This window comes from Tauraco erythrolophus, chromosome 6, assembly GCF_009769465.1.
Source record: "Tauraco erythrolophus isolate bTauEry1 chromosome 6, bTauEry1.pri, whole genome shotgun sequence".
In the NCBI taxonomy this organism is placed as follows: Eukaryota; Metazoa; Chordata; class Aves; order Musophagiformes; family Musophagidae; genus Tauraco; species Tauraco erythrolophus.
The window spans coordinates 29,139,772-29,162,062 of NC_141470.1; the positions used below are offsets into that span (position 1 = coordinate 29,139,772).

Here is a 22,291-nt window from a genome sequence, read left to right on the forward strand (position 1 = left end):
AGGAGATGTCAGACTTTCTTCATTTGATCAGTTTCTGTCTTAGATTCATTTGAGTCAATCTCTCTCGTTCCCTTTGCGTGATAAAGTCTCTGGTGTTAGATACATCACTTAACTCTGCCCACTACCATGTCTTCACTCAACACTTTTTCATACACATATACACATCCTGTTTCCTAAAGTATATATTTTGAAAGTGCTTTGATTACATCACAGAGTCTTTTCCAGAATGATTAGCCACTTAGATAAAACAGAAGTAACATTTTAGAATTGGGTTATATAGGCTTCTTGGTCTGGAAACCACGCATTGTGTAGCATCAGGACAGGGAAATTTTACTTCTGGAGTAAAGGTTAAGGCTTCACTAAACAGAAATCCCATTTATCTTCATTTAAAAATACAGTTTAATAATGCAAATGGAAGTAATTTTGCTTCCTAATGAGGCATGTATTTGCAATCAGAATAGAGAAACACTATTTGAGTGGAGTTTTTTCTGCTGTTCTCTTTTCCCATGTGTCATCCCTTGCACCACTCATTTGTCCATTGTGTCTGTGCTTCATTTCTTTGCTGAATAACTTAAGTTTGGGTGGTGATTCTGTTTTAATAATCATCCATGATTTACGTTTCTGTAGCAAATTTCATCAAATATCTCAGAATATTTTCCAAAGCATTAATTAATCAATACAAGACCTTTTTGGAGTAAATTGCAATCTTATGTGGGTGGATAGAAGTAGAGAAGGGTGGAAACTAGCATGGACGTTAATTTCAGAGAATCTCACTGAGTATTCAACTTAGGGTGGCTAGTAGTGCTATTCAGAGGTTAGTCATGTGGCAGCTCCATCCAACTGATTTCAGTTTAGACAGGGAAGTACTTAGGACGCCTTAAAATCAGATCTTAATTGTTTCAAATGAATGGCCTACTTCTGAAAATTTCAAGTTATGTATTTAGAGCCCCTTGTAGTGTCATTAATACTGCTAAAAGAGTTGTAACTTCCAGATCTTTTCTATTTGCATGAGATGCTCTTTCATTCTTCTGTATGCCATTCAGTATGACAGGGCAATGGTTTGTATAGCTGGACATCGAAGTCTGTTAGTATTTTCTCTCTGTTGTAAAGCCAATTTTTAACTATTGAAACAAATAGGAGTTTTCATCATCTTCAAATGAAATGGTTTTAGATTGCAGAGCACATCAGTTAGTACAGGTGAACTAAAAGGAAAAATACCTCTAATTTATGAAGCAAGGTGTGTAGGAACTGGAAAGTAAGATTAGCTCTGTCTAATAAATTTCTAATAGCGAGCCTGTTACTGTGAAAAAATATTTACAGAGTAGAAAACTAGGAACATCAGGTCTGAAAATACATTCAGGATGTTGATTTTGGTGAGCAACTTCAAAGCTTTTTTTGTCTTACTGAGCTCTCTTATGTTCTTATAGCAGGTTCAGGCTACACCTCAGCCCATAAAAGTGCCGCAGTTCATCCCTCCTCCCAGACTTACTCCGCGTCCAAATTTTCTTCCACAGGTGAGTGTACAGAGAACAAGCAATAGAAGAAGGAACTTTATTATAGCATAGATAGGAGATACTTTCTATGAACGTTGTTTTTGTCAGTCTTTATTAGTGACCTGGTGGAGAAGAAAATTCATCCTCAACAGGTTTGCAGATGACACCAGATTTGCAGGTGCAGTCAATACTCTTGAGGGCTGTGCAGTCAATACTCTTGTGGCCCTTTTCTTTCCTGTGAAAGAAGAGTAGTGACTGCATTTACCTGTTGCCCAATTCAGAGGGCCCTAGATTGGATAGAGGAGTGGGCCAGCAGGGATCTCTTGAGCTTCAGCAATGAAAAAGGCAAAGTCTTGCACCTGGGATGAACTAACCTCCTGCATTGGTACAGGCTGGGGACTGGATGGCTGAGGAGCAGCACTGCCTGAAGGGTCTTGGCTGACAGTAGCTACACTAGCAGTGTGCCCTGGCAGCAAGGAAGCCTAGCTGCACATTGGGCTGTACCAACAGGACCACAGCCAGTAGGTTAAGGCCACCTTTTCTCAGCTATCATAAAACTGGATCTGCTATACAGCATGCAGTTTTGGACCCCCTTGTACCAGAAACAATGTGATAAATTTGAATGAATCCAGGGGAGGAAGGCCCTAAGATAGCTGGGGGGCAGGAATATATAACCTGGAAGGGGATGCTGAGGTATCTGGGCTTGTTCAGTTTGGAGAAGAGGTTTTGGGAGAACCCTAGCAGTAGCTTTATTTCCAAAATCAACATGGAAACTAACAAGAAGATGGAGACATAGGTGCTTGGCAGGAGAATTATAGACAATGATCATAAATTGGAACAGGGAAGGTTTAGACTGCGTATAAGGAAACCTTTCTTTGAGGACAATTAGGAGTGGAAAAGGCTTCCCAGAGACTTTGTGGAAGCTCTCTCCTTGGAGGCTTCCAAGACCTATCTGGACAAAGCCCTGAGCAGCGTGGTCTGCAATTAGTGTTGGCCTTGCTCTGAGCAGGAGGTCAGATTAGAGACCTCCTGAGCTGCCTCCCAACCTGCATGAGTGTGTGGTTACGAAATTCACATAAGATGATCATATATGATCCTATTTGCATCAAATGAAATGAACCCACAGGACAGCTGTCAGCAAAATCAAAGCATCACCTGAGGCCTTAAATTGCTCTCATCGTTTGCCGTTCATGGGCAAAAAAGGAAAAATGAGATGCCTCTAGATTGTTCCTAAGAATCTCTGTATTGCAACAGAGTGACCTCTGTTTGCAGCTGAGCAGTAAAACTTGTGGTTTACTTTTTTTCCATCGTTTGGGAAAGACACAGATTGCTTCTTCATTTTAAAAAACATCTGGAGGAACTATTTCATTTGTGAGAAATACGTGGCACTGTGAATAAAAGTCCAAATCTTTTGTAAAAGAAAAAAGGAAAGTATAGGCTGGTATCTGATTAAGTTAGGGATAGTGAGATCTGTTGGAATGTGAACTAGTTTTCCATGATAAAATGCATTATGGAGTATTAAAGGTGGATGGGACAATAGAAATTAAATAAGGAAAAATACTTTGTTTTCAGAGTAATGTATTCTACTTCTGTAGTGTGTAATGATGTGATAAATACAAACTTAACAGTGGGCAAGAAATAAGCAAGTATTGGTGGTGGAGGTTTGGAAGATTCTTGTGGCCCTTTTCTTTCCTGTGAAAGAAGAGTAGTGACTGCATTTACCTGTTGCCTTTAGCACTTTCAATGAGGGGTTAATGTGTAATCTTGACAATTTTTTTGCTTAGGAAGATCGGTTGTGTAGATGTTTAAATAATACATAGGGTTAACAAAGGTAAGAGGGATCTGCTGAAAATTTTGGTTATTTATTTCAGGGCACAACAAACTGTTCATGATTTCTTAGAGGCTCAGCAGAAAGCCCTGACACACACTTTTAACGTGAGAGCCTCAGCTGTGCCAGTAAATGTTACACGATTTTTTTGGCTTGCAAAACCAATATGTTGATTTAGACACAGATAAGGCACTTGGCGATAAGCATGCCATAGAAGTGTCTGTGCATCCAAATGCCGTTTCAGGGACCGTGACTACATATGCAAATGTTACGGATGGGTCTTATGCAAGTCGGTTTGAAAATGTGGCTTTTCCTTCTTGTAGCATACTTAGGACACTATGCTAAAAATTACATTCTATAAAAAATCAAGCAACCTTCTGCAGATTATACAGACTGAATTGAAAGACTTAGTAAAGGAAGTTCATCTGAAATACTGATAGACAAATCGCTCTCTTTTTTTTCCTTTTTTCTCTTTTTTTGTAGGTTCGACCTAAACCAGTCGCCCAAAATAACATTCCTATTGCCCCAGCACCTCCTCCAATGCTTGCAGCTCCTCAGCTTATTCAGAGACCTGTGATGTTGACAACAAAGTTCACACCCACCTCTTTACCCAACTCTCAGAACTCCATACATCCGGTTCGCGTAGTTAACGGGCAGACAGCAACCATAGCCAAAACTTTCCCTATGGCACAGCTCACCAGCATCGTGATAGCAGCACCGGGTACCAGGCTCGCTGGACCTCAGACCGTACAGATCAGCAAACCAAACATTGAAAAACAGGTACAGCTAAGAAAGTGTCTACTAATGCAACGTACTGGCTTTATTACTTTACTGTGCCCGTTTGGAGAGGATGACAAACGTGGAGAAGTTTTCAGTGGGTACTGGAGATACTCGTGTTCCAAAACCAGTACAAATTATGTAATGACTTGCAGCTCTTGGGGCAGAAGTTACCATTTTCTTTAATACAGCCTGTTGGAATCTTTTCCTCATGCTTCAGTGTTTCTGTGCTCCCCCTACTGTCTTAACTTCAGTAGTTTATAAGCTAGCTACATTGCAAGGCTGTACTGGGATCCTGGAGATGAAGTACAAACTGAAGTTCGTGTTCATATCAAACCTTTAAGAAACACTGGAAAAATATTTTCTGTGTTTCTGTTTTTCAAAGGGTGGCTACATGAAAGGCAAAAATTATGCAAAATCATAGAGGTATTTAATACTATAAATGTAGCCATTTCTTCCTTGATCTTGCAGTCTTGTGATCAGAAGCAAAATAGTCTCGCTCAGCTTCTGAAGACTGATAGTTTCCTGTGACTAAATTGGATTGATTGGGTGGAAAGGAGACCCTCAGAAACAGAGAATTCTAGGTGTTTAGTTTTGAAGTCTCTTGCCAGAAAAGACTTCTATAAAATAAAACATGACTTTAGTCAGTGTGGATTGCAACTGAGGATCCTTGCCATTCAGTTCAAGCAAAGCAATCTTCTGTTTCACTTTTAACTCTTTCATATGTTATATGTTAGTATAACATTGTATACTATATAATACACTATCATAACATATAATATTTCTGTAAATTATATAAATAATAGTAGTATATATTTAATTTATAACTCTTTCATGGACTAATGTGTTTTGAAGTTACCTTCTGCTTTTGAAGTCACCTATGGAGACGGTGAAAATCATGTGCATGAAAGATATGCTCATGCTTAGTTCTGCTTATGAATTCTCATGAGTAGGTTCTTGTGTTACCTCAAGGCTGTTCCACAAGTTGTTTAGCAATGCGTGCCCTTTCCATATGATTTGAAGTCGTACTTCTACAACACCGTGCTTTTGATGCCTATTCCTTTTGATGTCAGCCGTATTCGTTTGCTCTTTGAATATTTACTGGCAATTCATCTGTTGAAAAACATACAGAAGAATGGTGGTGGTTTAATAATACATGAATTCTCCTGACTATTTTCTCTATGTCACAAAAGGGAAAACTTTGTCTCTCTATAGCTTACCTCATTCAGTTTGTAGCCTCAAGAGCTGTGTCATGAGTTGAGGATTGTCATGCAGGGTTTGTGATATGATTGCAGAAGGTTTTGACTTCAGAAAAAAAAGCTTCAGAAACATCTGAGATCCTAGGAGAGACAGTTTTGAGCCATTTATAATTCTATGAAATATGAAGACTGAGGAGTGAGAAGTACAAAATGCAGGTGCCATGCAGAATGGTTTCTACCTGAAAGTCTTCCCTGGGATGCTTTTTCTTAAAGTGCCTGTTCGTTTTCCCATATTGTACAGTGATTTCTGTAATGGAGTTAACTCTTAAGATTACTTTTATTGCTTGCATGGCTGCGTGGGTTAAGGGAATGGTGGTAAGGCTGCTTCATCCTTTGTTAAAGGAAAATGCTTTATTTAACATTCGTCTCAGGTCAGGTTCCTCAATTACGTCTTTGTTAGTACACTGGCGGCTCTAAACTGTTTTTCTCCTATATCTACGGAAGTATTTGTTTTGCTTTATTAGTCAAAGTAAAAAAAGTGATTGTTACCACTGAATGAGAGAAACACCATTTCTTTTCAGACTATTAAACCACATGTGGAAGCAGAAGAGAAGCAAATAGAAACTCGTACAGTTACTCCACCTGCTGCACCGAAGCCAAAACGAGAAGAAAATCCACAGGTATCAGAACACCCAGAGCTTTCTTTGAAGAAAAAAAAGAAACGCTCTGTCCTTCAGAAAACATTTTTCCCCCTCTACTCCCTCAAGACTCTTTAACTTTAACATTCCATACATTCCTGTTGGACAGCAGTAGTTGATAAGGCTACAGAGTAAGAAATCTCAATAAATATAATGCATTGCATTTTTCAGTCCTGGAATGTGTTTGACTTCCGAGTCTTTTGCAAGTCAGAAGATCATAATTTCCCTCTGATACTTCCTTCAACCAGGAGGCTTAGATTACAGTGTTGATTTCCATTTGTTTGAGATTTTTGTCTTCTGGAGTTATTTTTAATGCTCGAGAAATGTATTTTGCTTTATAAGATATTTCTGCACTGGTAAGCAGGATGGAAAGAGTCATGTATGTTCACATTCTGCCCAGGTTTTATTCCAGTTTAGGTCCAGTTGCTTTTGGGGAGAAAGAGTGACCAGAATGGCTATTTCTTAAAGCCTCTCTGCCATGCAGAGCTTTGAAACTGATTGCAGCTAAATGCTCTACTACATTTGTTTTTGTAGGTGGATTCAGACTGACTACTGTGTGAGCATTAACTGTTGTCAGTACAAATTCTGATTTTCACATGTCTGTGCACTTTCTGCATTAAAATTAGAATCCTTTAAGAAAGCCATAGCCCTTCTCAAACAGGAAATGCAAACCAGAGTTGCCCCTTGTAGTTCGCAATATGTGGAGAATGATCTTCAGCTAGCAATATTTCACTGGCAATTGAACTGTGTTGGTATTTACTAAGAGCCAATCACATAGTCGGTTCAGTGCTGGACTGGAAGTAAAGAAACTGCTTTCTTGTTTGCAGCTTTGCCAACTTTGTGATCATGAGCAATTGGCATTTCCCTGTATCTCAGCCTAGGTTCCCATGTAGAAGATGGGACCTACCTATCCCTCTGTAAAGCAGATTGACATATATGAATGAAAAGTGATTTATAGAAGCAAAGTATTACTAACAACATTTTTGTTGCTTAGTTACTTATCAACTGACTGTAAAGGGCCTAAGTGACATAGCTCATCCTAATGGTTCGACTTGTATTGATCTTTTTTCCTTTCCCCTCACAGAAACTTGCCTTCATGGTGTCTCTGGGACTAGTTACTCACGACCATCTGGAAGGTAGGACAAATGTCTTAAGCTGGTTCTTGGACTCCCTGTTTCATGGCCGTTCTGAATTGGAAATATAGGGCCAAAATATTTCTGTATTAAATGCAGTATTTTCTTGCACAAAAGTACATTCAAGACGTCTGTACTCTTGATCTAACTTTGTTTGTTGTGCATACTTTTTTATTCCTCTTATTACATTGAAACAAAGCAGTTGCTCATGCAGCTGAGATCATTGGCTGAGAAGAAAGTGTGTGCTCTCATGTAGGAAAGAAATTTGTGACAATTCCATTGCTTTCTGTACAACGCCTGTATCTGCTAAGTTAAACCATGGATAATTTTACTGTAACTCACATCTGGATTTTTCATTTATTTCATTATTACGTAGGACTGTAATCTGTAGTGAATGAGTTAATGGATTATAATTGGGTTTATAATTTAAGCTCCTTAATCCTATACAGTGAAATACAACCTAACGTTTCAGTGGCTTGCATATTTCTGTACTGTATTTCTGTACTGTATTTATTCTTAAGTGTCAACAAGGCTACCAGAGGCTTTTCGTTTTAGATCCCGATTACACTGACCATGAGTTTAAAATATCTTTCTCGTGGAGTACTTGGTGAGAAGATGGCAGTCATTTCACTAGTTAGTTCAGCACTGTATATGTAATCTTGGCAGCTCTTAGTTTTCAAACCTTCAGAAACGAGAAGTATAGCAAAGTTGCCTATATTCAGCATGATTGGTGTTCTGTAGAAACCTTCACAGCTCTCCTCACGTGCAAACTGAATTCTGAGGACTTTGTATAATAATTTCTGAATTGTCTTCTAACCTGAATGCTTTGTTTTACAAGAAATCCAAAGTAAGCGACAAGAGCGGAAAAGAAGAACAACAGCAAATCCAGTCTACAGTGGAGCTGTTTTTGAGCCTGAGGTATTAAGATTTTGCTGGGGGAAGCTGACATTTTCTTTCTGAGCTTGTGTGTCTTTCGGCCATGTTGCTGCCTTCTAAGCTATCTCAGTTCTAACTAGACAGGCAAGTTATCATTTATAATTCAAAAGGCCATTGCAATGATATGACCCTCAGATTTTTAAATAGCAAATACATTGGGATGTTTTTCTAATACTTCCATCTTTTTCTGCCTTCTCCTGTGTAAAGCTGACGTTAAATGGCAGCGTGTGTTAGTCTTACTATTAGGTCAGCTCACATATCAGCCTGAAGCAGTCCAGACATCAGAATTAGTGTGAAAAGGCTAACCTTACTGAAGCTGCGCAGGAAAGCAGAAACAGCCAGGAACCTTGCTTAGTACTACTGTGCTGCTCTTCAGCTATTGCATATAGTTGTTGCCAAAAATGTTAGCCAACAAAAATTGTTATATTCTTCTCTGCAGCGCAAGAAGAGCGCAGTCACATACCTGAACAGCACAATGCATCCCGGGACGCGTAAAAGAGGTGAGGTATACTTAGACCTGTCTCTCTGCTGTATGCCTTTTCTTCCATCTTGCATTTGCAGTCCCCTTGTTGATTGGAAGAGCAAAACAAAGAAAAACTCTACACGACTTCATTTGTCCCGTAAATTTCCATGCTAGACAAAGATCATGACTTCTAGGGATTTGCATAGCAGATTTTATGAGGCAGCTCAATGTTTCATTTCAGTTTCACTCTCCAAAAAAAGTAGTAAAATACGATAGATAGAGCAAAGTGAAAGGTGAGATGTTTGAACATCGTTTAGTGGTATAAAGCTGCTGTCAAGATCCTTTTGTTAATATCTAAATTTTATTGTTACTGTCAAGAAGAAGGTGGTTATGGAAAAAGGAGAGGAAACTTAGTGTGCGAAAAGCCTTGTTCTCCCCTGGGAGTAGAGATGGATCCTTCAAAAGAATTTATCTTGAGCAAGAAAGGCTATCGTGCTCATACTGAGCATTTTTCTGCAGCCAGAGTGCCACTTGTCCTAAAATGAGAGATGATCTTTCATATAGGTATGCAATATTATTCAGCAGAAATCCTTCTGTAGAACAGGTGAAATGTAGATTAGACTTAGATTATGGTGAAACAGAGAAGTCAGAACAGCATAGGAGAGAATGTGATACCATTTTTTGTGCATGTCATCAGCCACGCATATATGACCGTGTTTCCCCGATTTTTGATGATTTTCTGCAGTCCTTAAAGACTCGTAATACCTTCTCTACTCCTGAGTTTGCTGTCTAAAAAAAAATTAATCAATCAGATTAAAAACCACACAGTCCTACCTAGCGCTGACCAGTTCCATTATCTTTGGATTTTGGCTGCATGGTCAAATATTCATTTGGTATGTGCTCTCCTTGATATACCTCTTCAGTCCAGCGGGCGATGTGGCAAAGCTGACACTTCTGCAGCTATGCTGTTTCTAAATAAAAGACATCAGTCTCTACTGCCATCCTCTAATAACATTAAATTTTTTTTTAATTATATTATGTAGATTTTATAGAGAATTTTGCATTTACTCTGCGGATAGGTAAATGTTCCTTCTTCTAGTAATGATTTCTTAATTCTGTTTTATAACTCATCGTGAACAATTACTGTACCAATGAAAACGATTGCATGCTTTTGTACTTGATGCTCTCTTAGCCTGTTTTTGTGCACTGGCTGCTGTTATACTTTTTTTTCTCACACCCTGTTGTTAGCCTGTACCTTGCATCAGCACCAAATGAGTAGCACACATTTTCAGTTGACAGAAGATTTGGATGTATAAATTTGTTTTGTGATTTAGTATAGCAATATATTAGGTGAAAAGCTTATGCAAGCATGTGCCCTTGAGAGCTTTAGTTTAATTCTAGATGATGCTGAGCGTGTCAGAAATTTCAGCAGTGGACATCACTATCAGATATTCGTTTCCAAGGACATACTTAGTTCTGGAACATGTCCAGATCTTAAATGCTAGGTTTGGCATGTTAATAGGTATAGTCTGACAATTTGTAAACATAAGATCTAGGGAATTATTCCTAGATCCTAACTCCTTTATGTTTATATAGCCATAAATTACCCTGGAGAAGGGAGGCAGAAATGATGGCTACATACTATTTTTTTTGCTGTCTTGCTTTTCATACGTGATTTTCTCAAAATTATTACGAACACGTTTTGCACTTCTGCTAGTCTAAAGGAACATACAGGAGCTATGCATAATCAAACGTTCTGGACTGAGAGAGTCTAAGAAAGAATACAGAATTTGGGGAGGGTTACAGTGGAAGACCAGTGGTAGGTTACAACTGGTAGTGCTGGTGTTATGGGTCAGACAACAAGACCTGTTCTTGAGATAGCCTAATTTAAAAAACGTACCAGTAGGGTAGAAAGTGCTGATCTGTGGGTGAGTGGGTTTAAAAAAAGGGGAAGAAAAGGAGGGGGTTGGTGAGTGTTGGCCTCTGATAAAGGACTTAACCTTTGTGTAGATTTATGCTGGCACTAGAGAGATAGGGAGGTGTGGGATAACGGTAGAAAGGATTTAATAGTAGTTATTGTAGTGTCTCTCTAGCTTTGATGCCAACATGTTTTCCCTAAAACTGAATGGCGTCATTTCTAGCAGTGGCGAGTGTCCCCACACTGTGGGGAGTGACTCTTTGACCCTCTACAGAGCTTATTTCTATTTCCTTCTGAAATACGTCTTTTAAATGTTCTTTCCTTGCAAGATTCTACTTAAAGATTTCTAAAAAATGTTTAAATCTTTGCTTCTGTCCTTTACTTGTAACTTTTATATTAACTTCCTCTCTGTGCTACATCATTTCCTTTTTCATGCTAGCCAATGAGGACCACTGGCCAAAGGTATGTAAGATCATTTTTCCTTTTTTTTTTTTTTTTTTTTTGTGTTCCCTGTTGTTAATATGTAGGTCGTCCACCTAAATACAACACGGTGCTGGGATTCGGGGCTTTGACCCCCACATCCCCTCTGTCCAGTTATCCTGAGTCCCCCGAAAATGAAAAGACAGAGACCACATTTACTTTTCCCGCAGCTGTTCAGCCTGTGTCCCTGCCTAGCCCCAGCTCCACAGACGTAAGTAACTTTTGGGGAGGGAATTACTTTTAGAAAGATCCAGAGAAATAGCCACAAGAAAAATCGTTGCAAATTTTGTTTCTTTAGTCTCACTCATCATTGGTCCTGATTCAATGCAGTGAAACGGTCCAATGTTCTTTTAACACTCTTCCTTTTTCCTCCTGCACCTATGTTCTTATCCTGTAGAGATTTTATTTATAACTCCTTCAGTGGATTGAAACATTGGGAGGCACCAGGCATGCAAGATGAGCTCATTTCCTTTGTGCAGTGTCTGAGATCTTGTCTGACTGAATTGAGTCTGTCATCCATGAAAAAGGAGGAAGGAGAGAATGAAAAGTATTACTTACAGACGATAATAACAAAAAGTTGGGGTATTTCTGTGATGAGAGAAGGAGGAGAACCACTTGGATCACCCAGGACGGCCAGGAGCAGTGTTCACAGCACTGGTTACGGCAGTTTTGGTATACTGGCGTAGCTAAATACATCGCCTCTGTGGTCAGATCACAAAATCTGTCGAGTGAAATCTGGTCATTTTGTTCTAATTTATGAAGAACCAGGTGTCCTTATTTTGAGTTAATTCAAAGATAAGATTTGCTACTCAAAGCACAATGTTTTTTAAGTTGCTGGAAACTATCCAGTTATTTCATTATTTCTATTTCTTGCAAAAACATGATGAAAAAAATTAAAGGTCATGCATGAACTTTGAAAGGTAAATAGTGTAGGAAGAGATGAACTGAGTCGCTATGTAGATCCAAAATGACATACTGAAGGGACTGTGCACTCTGGTTTGTTTGAAAGTGTACTGTCACTGTTCAGTACGGGTGAAACAATTCATTGGACAAAAATTCTGAGGAGTTGTAGCGTACTTCCAGTAAAGTGCTTGCGTTCTAATGACTAGTACTTACTGGGCACAGTTTAAAAATAAACAGGTACTTGCTTATTTCATCATACCAGTGATGCAATCTCCTGCAATCTGAGTCAGAGCAGTCTCTTTTTTTCTTTCCCCCGTTCTTTTTTTTGAAAAAAAAACCCCACATTTCTTCACATATAATTGAGGCCCAACCATTTGAAATGACCTTGAAGGAAGAGTTGGGCTGCTTTATTTTCATGCATGCAGTTGTACCGCTTTGAGTACATCGACTGAGAGACTAACTCTACTGGCCACATACAGTAGAGAATAGAAGCCGACTTCTTGCCTCCGAACTGTGTTTGTCCTGCAGAGGTAACAAGAGTAGAAATAGAAGAAGTGTGTCTGAGTCACTGAAATAAATAGATGCAATTCTGATATCCAGGGGGATATGTATATGAAATTAAAAGGTTCCATTTTATATAGTCGCTTTTGAAAGCAGAATAGTGCTTGACTGTAAAAACACTTTCCTGACAGTCAAATGAATGGAACAGCCTCTCAGGGAGAAGGTGGGGCAGCTCCGTCTCTGGGGACTCTTAAAAGTAAGCAATGCGAACAACCATCCAGCATGCTGGAGAGCACATTTTTTACATTGGCCCCAAGAGAAGGAGTGGGTAGTGTAGTGGGGGTCTTCTCCATCTCTGACTTGTGTGTGTATACTGGCAAGTCTTTTCCCACTGTGTAAGAGCTCTCAAAACAGTAGAATGAGTTGTTGCCCTGTTTCCTGCAGTGCCTGGTGACAGCAAGCTAAATCAAGAATAGTGAATTTCTGTAGCGTTCAAATCTAGTTCTGAACGCCCTGAATTTTCTGAACTTGGATAGTATTTAGGCCTAGGTTCTGAATTGCTTTAATATTCATTAATTAATGAAAATAGAAGTATTTTAAAGGAGACAGTGAAAAATTGCACAGCAGGTAATTAACATTCTTTCTCACCTGACCATATTGCAATATCGCACAGTAGCACTCTTTCCCCTTTAGAATCATATATAAATCTCCTTTAAGATGTTTCCAGACAAGTCATTTAGTTTATACATATGCAACAGCGCTAACATTTTTATGGGTTTAATTTTTTGAGGGAATTATACCCCAAAGTCCCATTCAATGCATATTCGCTGTCAGTCGGGCCAATTTGGTAGACTTTTCAGAAATATTTGGTATTGAATTCCATATAAAATAAAATACATATAAAAACAGAAAATATATTTCAAAGTGCTCATAAAAATATTTTTTCAATTAAAGATAGACTGTTAAACAAAATTTGAACCTTCAGAGACAGCAAAATACTGGAAAGGAAGTAAATATGAGATGTATTCTACTGTCGTTACGTTCTTACTTGCTAAATCATAAAGAGAGGAATGGTTTCCCATTGCCATCGTGAGCTGGAAGGTAGTCTGCTGTTAATATGTTCTCATAAAATTGCTGTATAAGCTTGTGCAGTCACATCCCTTTTTTGTGATTCGGTTTCCCCCATTTATACATTTGGCATGATGCTTCCTTTTCCCATCAGAGTTTTAAGAACTTAGCAATACTTGTAAAAACCTTTAGCATCCTTGGCTGGAAAAGTGCTATATAATGCTGAAAAAGTACTATAATTTAAACACCAGCAGTACGAGTCATGCTGGAGGTGAAGACAAAGAAGAAAATTAGATCTTTTGCATTTAAGGAGCTTGCGGCTTAATTAGATGTAGAATACAGTATACACTGAAATGCTTATGCCGCAGTTTATGACCTGAAAAGAATTGTCCTGCCTGTCACCAGCAGTCTTTTCTCATCCCTTAAATGCCTTCTATGTTGTTTCAGCACAGATATATCTGAGGCCACATTGTGATCTGCGTAAGAGAACTGGCATTGCTAAAAATTGTTAGTCTTAGCCAAGATTGTGCCCTGGTTATTTTATAGACATACACGTTCTTGTGCCAGCCTCATGCAAGGGACCGAAATGAGTGTAGAGAAGGCAGGATCACTTCTTTTGGCAGTGAGGCCAGTCCCTGTCATGTTGGAGAGGGTGTCTACATTGTTAGCAGATGATGTGAGTATAGAAAGGTCTCTTTATTCTAGATAGGACAGAAAATGTTTTCTGTAGTTACAGCCTCCAGCTTTTGGGGACTTTAAATTTAAACTTAATTAACTTAAAACATGACAAGTGCATGCCTAAGTAAAAAGCTATTTCAGAAGTCTCAGTTAAAACAATTGAGCAGTTCCTCAGATAGATACAGAAGAAAACTGCAGTTTTGCCCATCTTTAAAATATTTGGGCATTAATTTGCTGAGAAAGTCTAATTCCTATAGGCTTTAGAATGGAAATTTGATATTTAGCACTTGAGTAATCTTTGTCTTTAGCCAACCTATGAAAATTACAAGTCAGGCCAAGTACTTGACACCAAGCACCATGACTCAGAACGACCACTTTGCCTTTCTCCTGAGCTGTCCTTCTCTGAATGACAGGGATAAATTTTGAAGGGAGGATGAAGCAGGAACTCGAGAGGGGATTGGTGATAAGAATGGAGGGGTAGAAAGTAGGAATAGATCTTGGGAAAAGGAAGGAAGTAATGCAGAAAAAGAAAAACTTTTCTTTTTTCTATTTGGCAATTGGCTGTGTGAATCACACTTGGTTATGTGTGATTCCCCCTCACACAGTAGTGTCATATTCACCTGGAAGATAGCAATTGCCTTTGACAGACAATTACTCAGCCGTAAGAATAGTGCAAAAATCTCTATTCTAGTGATGGTTCAAGTCTGTGGTCACAGAATGCTTTTTTATTAGTAAACTTTTAATATCAAAACAACATTTCAATTGAGAGGAGCATTAGAGAACATTCAGATTGCAAAGTCAAGCCCCTAAAAGTTAGGAAATGCCAGGATTATTACTGCTTCTGATAAGTTAATTCACTTACATCACACATTATAATCATCTTTATTTATATGGTCATGAGCAATTTCTGTTGCAGAATGTTTAGTTTTCCTATGTTATTCCAGGGAAAAGTACATATAAGTATATATATTACATGTTCAAACACGCAAACTACATATACCTCTGATTTGATACTGTATTATTCAGTTCTATTGCCTAAAGCCAGGCCCTGCTGCTCTAGACACTTTATAAAAATAAAGAATACTGTTAGCTGTCGAAAGAGCTTTCATTTATTTTCCTGGTCTCTTGGTGCAGAGGAAGTAGAGCAAAAAGTGATGTTAAATCACCTTTTATGGTCCCTGTTCTGAAATTACTCTTCAGTCTCTTCGGCCTGTAACATGTGTTAGAGCAGCCTCAGTGAGCTCTGCATTAGCCTAAGTTGGCCGCCTGTAGCCTTCACAGAGCTGGTCAGAAGCCAAGATTAATGGGGTACATGTCACAACATCAAATCCAGCCCTCCTGTATGCATATATTTATTAACTGCCCATAAAACCTGGGGCTTTTCTTTGGAAGCAAACAGTGGCTGGGGTTTTGGTAAGGCCGGTTACTAATTCTAAGGCAGTGCACTGAGTTTGGCATTACCAAAAATAAGACCGTGGATTTTATGCATGTGTGTTGTCCTCTCGGCGTGTTCAGCTGTGCTGCACACTGATCTGCTGTGTCACTTGAGATTTTGCAGCGTTCAGTTGAATTTAGAAGGTTCTGAGTCTAAATTTCTGAATGTCTCCCCCTCAAGAAGCAACTGCATGTGTCTCGTGTAGTTCTCTTTCTGCAGGATATTAGACAAAACAGGTCTGGTTTTCAACACACCAATAATTTTGCACCTGAGCCAGTTACCAAGTGCCATCATGTAGTCTGTGGCAAACAAAGCATCTTAACACATGTAATTCTCTACAATGAGAATTTTCTTCTAAAATATGAGAATTTTCCTCCTAAATTTTTCCTTAGGTTGCAGAGGATTTTGTTTTAACTTTCATGATGTCTCCTGCCCGCCTTCTTTTCCTTGTACATGCAGAATGCATGATAGAGGAAAAGAAGTTCTTCCCAGCCTGGTTACACAGATCACTTCACAAGAGGCATGAAATGTCACTCATTTAATTCTTCACTTAACACCGAGGAACTCTTTGGTGTTAAAGGATGAAATAATACCATAATCCAGCTCTTAATGATCCCTGGGAGTTACAGAACTAAAACATGGCACTGAAAATTCACTGAAGGTTGATCCTTTACAAAACATGACATCAGTGCTAACCTTGGGAACTAAGAGAAGAACAGCCTTCCCTTTGAAGGAGGGCCTCATCAGCAATAGAGATGGGGAGCAGAAACCTGAGCAGATTGCTTGTGTGTCATTCTTCTAATATGTTTAATATTTTATCCATAGTAGAGATTAGAGGCATTTTTCTTGCCTGGCAGCTTACTGTGTGAGTGCACGGCCAAGCCTCCTGTCCCTCCAAGATGACAGACCTTATTCACGCATGTGAAAGACTGTACGGGTCAAAATGAAACCTTGCACACGTTGAGATTTCCAACGCGGAGTGTATATGTGCAGTTTGACTCAACACACACATCTTAAGATCATGGTCTTGCAGATCTGGTGTGTGTGAAACTTTGACCGCAGTCAGTGAGAAGCGGATATGTCACACTCCGAGTGGGGCCTTGAATATGTCGAGTTGCCAGGACAGGCCACAGGCAGTGAGCGGAGAGGGCATGAGGTGGGAGTAACAAGAGAAGAGAGACAGAGAAGAAAAAGTGACAAAAATCAAATCTACCTTTCTGGGGAGTTAATGGCTGTAGAAAAAAATTCTCCTTGATGGTGATGCAGTAGGAACTAAACCTAGTTTTTGTAAGAGACACTGCCAGTAGCGTTCTCCATGCTTTCGTTAAAAAAAACTTAGTTAGAAAATCTCCCTTCCTTCATCCTGGCTCTCAGCCTCTGTTAGTGATGAAACATAAACCACTATCTATAGAGAATGAGAAAATCTTGAGTCACAGCTTTTTCGAGCAATTTGAGGTAACCTAAGTGAAGTAGAAAGAACATAATTCATTTTGTTCTTTTTCATTTACAAGCACAACACCTTTTCCTTCCAGTTTAATTTTTAAAGGTGACCTAAATATTTGACAGTGTTCTTTTAAGTCACTCGGTTGGGGTTTCTTACATACTATTACAGGCAAGAGACAGCCTCATCAGCATTCCTGAAGTAGAGTTGTGCTTACATCCAGAAATGGGAAGGGTTAAGAAAGTGGGTAGCTCATCACTTTAGGTAAAAAAAGAGCAGGGTAAAGGGGAATCTTAAAGAAGACAGGCTACGGGGTAGCAGTTGTTAAGAGAAGCTGTGGTAATATGTGTTTGCTGTAATATTTTGCCATGGGAGGACAGAGGGAGTGTTTGGGAGGACAGATGTCAGTGTTTCTGACATCCCGCCTGGTTTTTCTGTTTCACATCCTAAAAAGGGCTTGGCTATTTGTAATATAGCCTTAGAAATAGTTTGTGCTGTAAACTTTGCATTCAACTAGGATGTAGATGTCAAAGGTCAAAGTTCACTTCTTGCCTTCTCTCTCTTTCTCTCACCCATACCCCTTCCCCTCAATTTTACAGGGCGATATCCATGAGGATTTTTGCAGTGTTTGCAGAAAAAGTGGGCAGTTGCTGATGTGTGACACATGTTCACGTGTTTATCACCTGGACTGTCTGGACCCGCCTCTGAAAACTATTCCCAAGGGCATGTGGATCTGTCCCAAATGTCAAGACCAGGTATTGTTTGACAAACAGGGAGAGTTATATACAATGCACTATAGAGGTTTTTCCCATTTTAAAGAACACAACCAGATCACTTGGCTTACTTGGATCAAGACAGCCTGACACTGAACAAATCTATTTGACCTGTAATAAGGCTTGCGTGAATTTGATCAAATTATCTCTGTTGGAATGCATGCAAATACAAAACTGTTAGGTCTTGCTCCCAGATTCAGGGTCTTTACCTGCTACCCCTGTGTTTTTACTCTTTTTCTGGGTCAAAGCACACAAACTTTTGGGAAAGGTTCTCTATGACCCATATAAATTTTTGTTTGTCTTAGGCTCATTGTTTCTTCAAAAGTTATTAGTATGTTCTTCTGGACAAATAAATAAAACATTTGCAGAAGCCTACCTCAATAGATAGAGCAAACATAAGCCTCTGTTTGCTCATATAAATCAAACATCAGAGAGGTTGTCTTCAGTGATCTCTTTAATAATATCATCCAGCATCAGTATAATGAGGATAGGTGAACAGTTAGGTGGTTCTTCCTTCCAGATCCCTTTCTGAAAGTACACAATTGAAATGAACAGATGATATTTTAATATTTTGTTTATAATTGCATTGAGATTACAGGACAAATAAGTAAAGTATTGTATTCCTAACCCCTTCTGTTAATCAGCAGCCTGAAGATGTTAGCATTCTGTCTGATGTAGCATATTGCTTGGTCGCTCACGTGACCTTTGGTTAGCTAGATGGTAACGTAAGAAAACAGCCTGGCGTATGGTATGCTGTTCAGAAGAAGAACGAAAATGCAAAACTCAAATGATTTGGTCAGTAGTTACAAGAGAGAGGAGGGAGTGTTACCTCTTCCCTGTTCCTGCTCTTGCCTACTCTCACCTTATCCCTCATCTTCGTATTTCTGTGATAGGTTCCCACAAAATTGAGGGATGGAGATCTGAGTTATTTCACTATAATGTGACTGAGTCCTCTACCTTCTGAGACACCTCTCTGATTCACTTATTAAAAATATATGTCTTTCCTCTCAAAATAAAGTTTGTTAGGAAGGAATACGTAGGAAGGATCTGAAAGATATAAAAGGTGCTTACCCTCATAAAGAGGGTTTGACAACTCTACTAAGATGATTCTGATAAGAAGGGGAGATACGATGTTTTCATGTTTTACTAGCCAGGAAGTGTGGTGTTTAAATGTATCATGTGGAGACTGTTCTGTGCCATGAAAACTTTTCTCTCAGAACAACTAAGATCAGCAATTTGCCTGAACCATGAAATAATGTTTATGTCTGCTGGCAAGTTTGAGTTCAGATATATTATCTTTTCATTCCTCTTTTAAGTTGTTCGGTTTCATTAGTAGGCTTTATTTGTGGCTATGGAGGGAATTTGAGAAAATGCTGATATTTGTAAGAAACAGGCCTTCCTTTCTGGGAGCCACAATACAGTTGTGAATAGTTTCCTCTGTTAAATATCAGAACAGGGCTGCGAAGCTTCATGTTAACAGGGCTGAGACTAATGATAGACATAAAAGAACCACCTCAGTCTTTCCCTCTCTCCTTTTTGCTTTCTTAGAGGTAGACAGTGTACCAGCTAAATCTCTATAAACACTTTTCTTTCAGATGCTAAAGAAGGAAGAAGCAATCCCATGGCCAGGAACTTTAGCAATTGTTCATTCGTATATTGCATATAAAGCAGGTAAGAAAACGGAGAACAACAGTTTTGTTTCACTTTTAATAATGGAAGATGTTATTTTGTGAATGGGATAGAATGGTACTACCTTTACAAAAGGAAATTAAAAGGGGAAGAACCTTAATCACTAGTGAAGTGAAAATAGCAGTCTAAATATTCATTAAGTCTTCTGTGATGCTTATGTGAAGTTTTGGGTGTGATGTAGTGCACAAGCTGTTGAATTGACTTTGAACTCAATTACCCTCTTCACGTGAAGCAGTTCAGAGCCTCTATCCACTGTTGCAATGGTAACATTTCAAATATTCTGATTAATATTCTGTTTTGCAGCAAAAGAAGAGGAAAAACAGAAACTACTTAAATGGAGTTCAGATTTAAACAGGAAAGAGAACAACTAGAGCAGAAGGTCAAACAGCTCAGCAATTCCATAACGGTGAGCATTGCCCTCCCAAATCACTCTGCACCTGTGTTCTTGTGCCAGACTGCAAACTGTAGAGCGAGTCTGTTACTAGACCTGTGTTCCACTGGATTTGCTGAGAACTAAGTGAACGCTTTCCTTTGCTTTTTAGGACTTTAGGGAGCAGGAATGAAATACAGGCAACATATACTTACATTGAGTCACTTACACATGATCCATACTGACCATATATTGTAGACATACAGTGACCTGTAATATCAGCAGGTGACAGTCCGTGGGCAGTAGATTAATTCAAATTCTCCAGTGGCTCACTTAAATAAGAATGATTGGACCTCGGTGTGTAATAAGAGTTACAGTCTTGGTGCACTTTCCAGACCTTCCTAATACAAAAATGACTATTTACTCATGACTGACTCTCGGGCTCTTGACATGTTGCCTTGGCAGTCAGCAGCTGGACACAGCGCATGCCTCTGTATAATATTAATTGGACGATGGCTTACTTCTAAGCAGAAGCTGTGGTTTCCACCTTAGGTTATCACAGTAATCAGAGCACACATATTAATTTGCTCTCTCTTCTCACTTTAATAGGATCAGGATCTTGGGTTGCCCGTGTAAATTTTGAGCCCCTGACTTGGCATAGCCCTAGCCAGTATCACAGAAGGAAAAATACTCAAATCTCTTATGTGGCAGCATCTGTAAGGCTGGATACATAAGGAAGGCTTTTCTTTTCAAATACAGATGGACTTTCTAGTCTGCCTGTCTTTCCCTGTTAGAACAAACGTAAGTGGCTCATGTGTAAAGACCCCTAAATTCTGATGATACAAAGAAAACAATGGTGAGCAAACAGGTGGTGAGAGGTTCTGGTTAGCAGTTCTGGAGGCTGTCATCTTCTGGTTAGCAGTAGCTGGGTATAACCTGAGCCAGCACTAGGGCACTAACACTGTTCCTCAGTGATGTACTCAGGCAGATGCAAGCCCTTAACATGAGGGACTGACAGTAGATAAGGAGAATGTTTAATTTTCTATGATCAAGTCATTGTTTATACTTTCATTGGAACTGTCCAAAAAAGACACATTAGGTCTAAATTTTGTGGGCTTATGATGCCACAGACTGGTGTGAAAACAGTAAAGCTGAAACCAACAGTGTCCGGAAATCAGCGTGGATAAAAGGTTTAAAAAATGTAGGAAAGTTGCCATCTTCATGTAGGAACTCGAATGCTGCAGACATGTCTACCATCTCCTTCTTTTTGAGAGTTTCAAATATAGATATAAGCAGTTTTTCTCTCCTGAAACATCACTTGTGGGCTCTTTTTGAAGTTATCTTACCCCAGCTCTTAACTGATGAGCTAGCTAGGTTACTAACACTTTGAAGAGAAAGAAGTGGCCGCAAAATAAGATTTTCAAGTGAGGAAGGGCTTGTTTTTCTTTTCAAGTGCCCCTTTATTTATTGAGAGGAGGAAGTGATGTTCCTGCTAAAATGTATGAAAAAGCAAAGGCTGTATCCCATTAGCAGCATGCACGCACACTGTCAGCAGTCAGCTGCAGTAGGATGCCTGAGTTTGCAGATCTGAGCATAGGAAATTTCAGCAATGCAATACTAATAGAAAAATAATAACATACACTTGGAAGTTTCCCTTCAAATGGAACACAAAAGGATGGAGCTGTCTGTGTGGATTTTCAAAACACTCGGGATGAAAGGGGACCATATCAGGTGACAGCTACGTACTGGCAATTTAATTCCTCAACCTGCAAATACGAATTCTCCTGTGAACACAACCCTGAGACTCTTTCTTCTAGGCTGGGAAAGTGAAATTGTAGCTGCAGTCTTTTCTACGTACTTGCATTTAGATCTGTGAACATCATACTCTTTCTCTTACCTTCTTTCTTTCATAAGCTTGAACTTATTACTGCTTTTCTGTTTTGCTGCAGAAATGCATGGAAATGAAGAATACCATCCTTGCAAAACAGAAGGAGATGCACAGCTCCTTGGAGAAGGTAAAACAGCTGATCCGCCTCATCCAAGGCATCGACCTTTCAAAACCCATAAACTCTGAGGTCAATTCAGTAGCCATCTCCAATGGCATGGACTCCACTAACAATACTAATGCTGCCACCTCCACCTTAGCCACCTCCCCTTCCCAGAGCTGCGTGGTGAACTGTAACAAGGGAGATGAGACTAAATAACACAGTGAAGTTAAGAAGGAGCCAAGGGAGGTGGCGGCGAGGAGGAAGAGCAAAATAACGAAACTCTAGAAAAGCAAAACCGGATTTCTTCTGGAAAGTGCAGAATTCTTTAGTTCTTTGGTTCCAGAGAGAGCGTGAAGATGCTTGTGCCAGGCGGCACCGGAGTTTGCCAATTGATCCTTCTTATTCTGTGTGTACATGCAAAGTTTGGATCATGTTACATGAATAGTGCCAGCTGGGGGTTCTTTGCCAGCACCATGCCAAGTGAAATAATATATTTACTCTCTCTATATTTTACACCAGT

The 22,291-nt window shown here is 39.3% G+C and overlaps 1 protein-coding gene across 1 annotated transcript in view; it reads left to right on the forward strand.

Moving 5' to 3' along the window:
* PHF21A (PHD finger protein 21A) overlaps window positions 1-22,091 on the forward strand; it is a 101,086-nt gene extending 78,995 nt beyond the window's left edge. The window contains 12 exon segments of the mRNA XM_086613091.1: window positions 1,431-1,514; window positions 3,805-4,101; window positions 5,879-5,977; window positions 7,080-7,131; window positions 7,967-8,046; window positions 8,504-8,564; window positions 10,973-11,136; window positions 17,551-17,706; window positions 19,320-19,395; window positions 19,717-19,758; window positions 19,761-19,819; window positions 21,733-22,091. Coding sequence (XP_086469217.1) covers window positions 1,431-1,514; window positions 3,805-4,101; window positions 5,879-5,977; window positions 7,080-7,131; window positions 7,967-8,046; window positions 8,504-8,564; window positions 10,973-11,136; window positions 17,551-17,706; window positions 19,320-19,395; window positions 19,717-19,758; window positions 19,761-19,819; window positions 21,733-21,987 — 1,425 coding nt within the window. The 3' untranslated portion in view covers window positions 21,988-22,091.
* The last annotated feature ends 200 nt before the right edge of the window (window positions 22,092-22,291 follow it).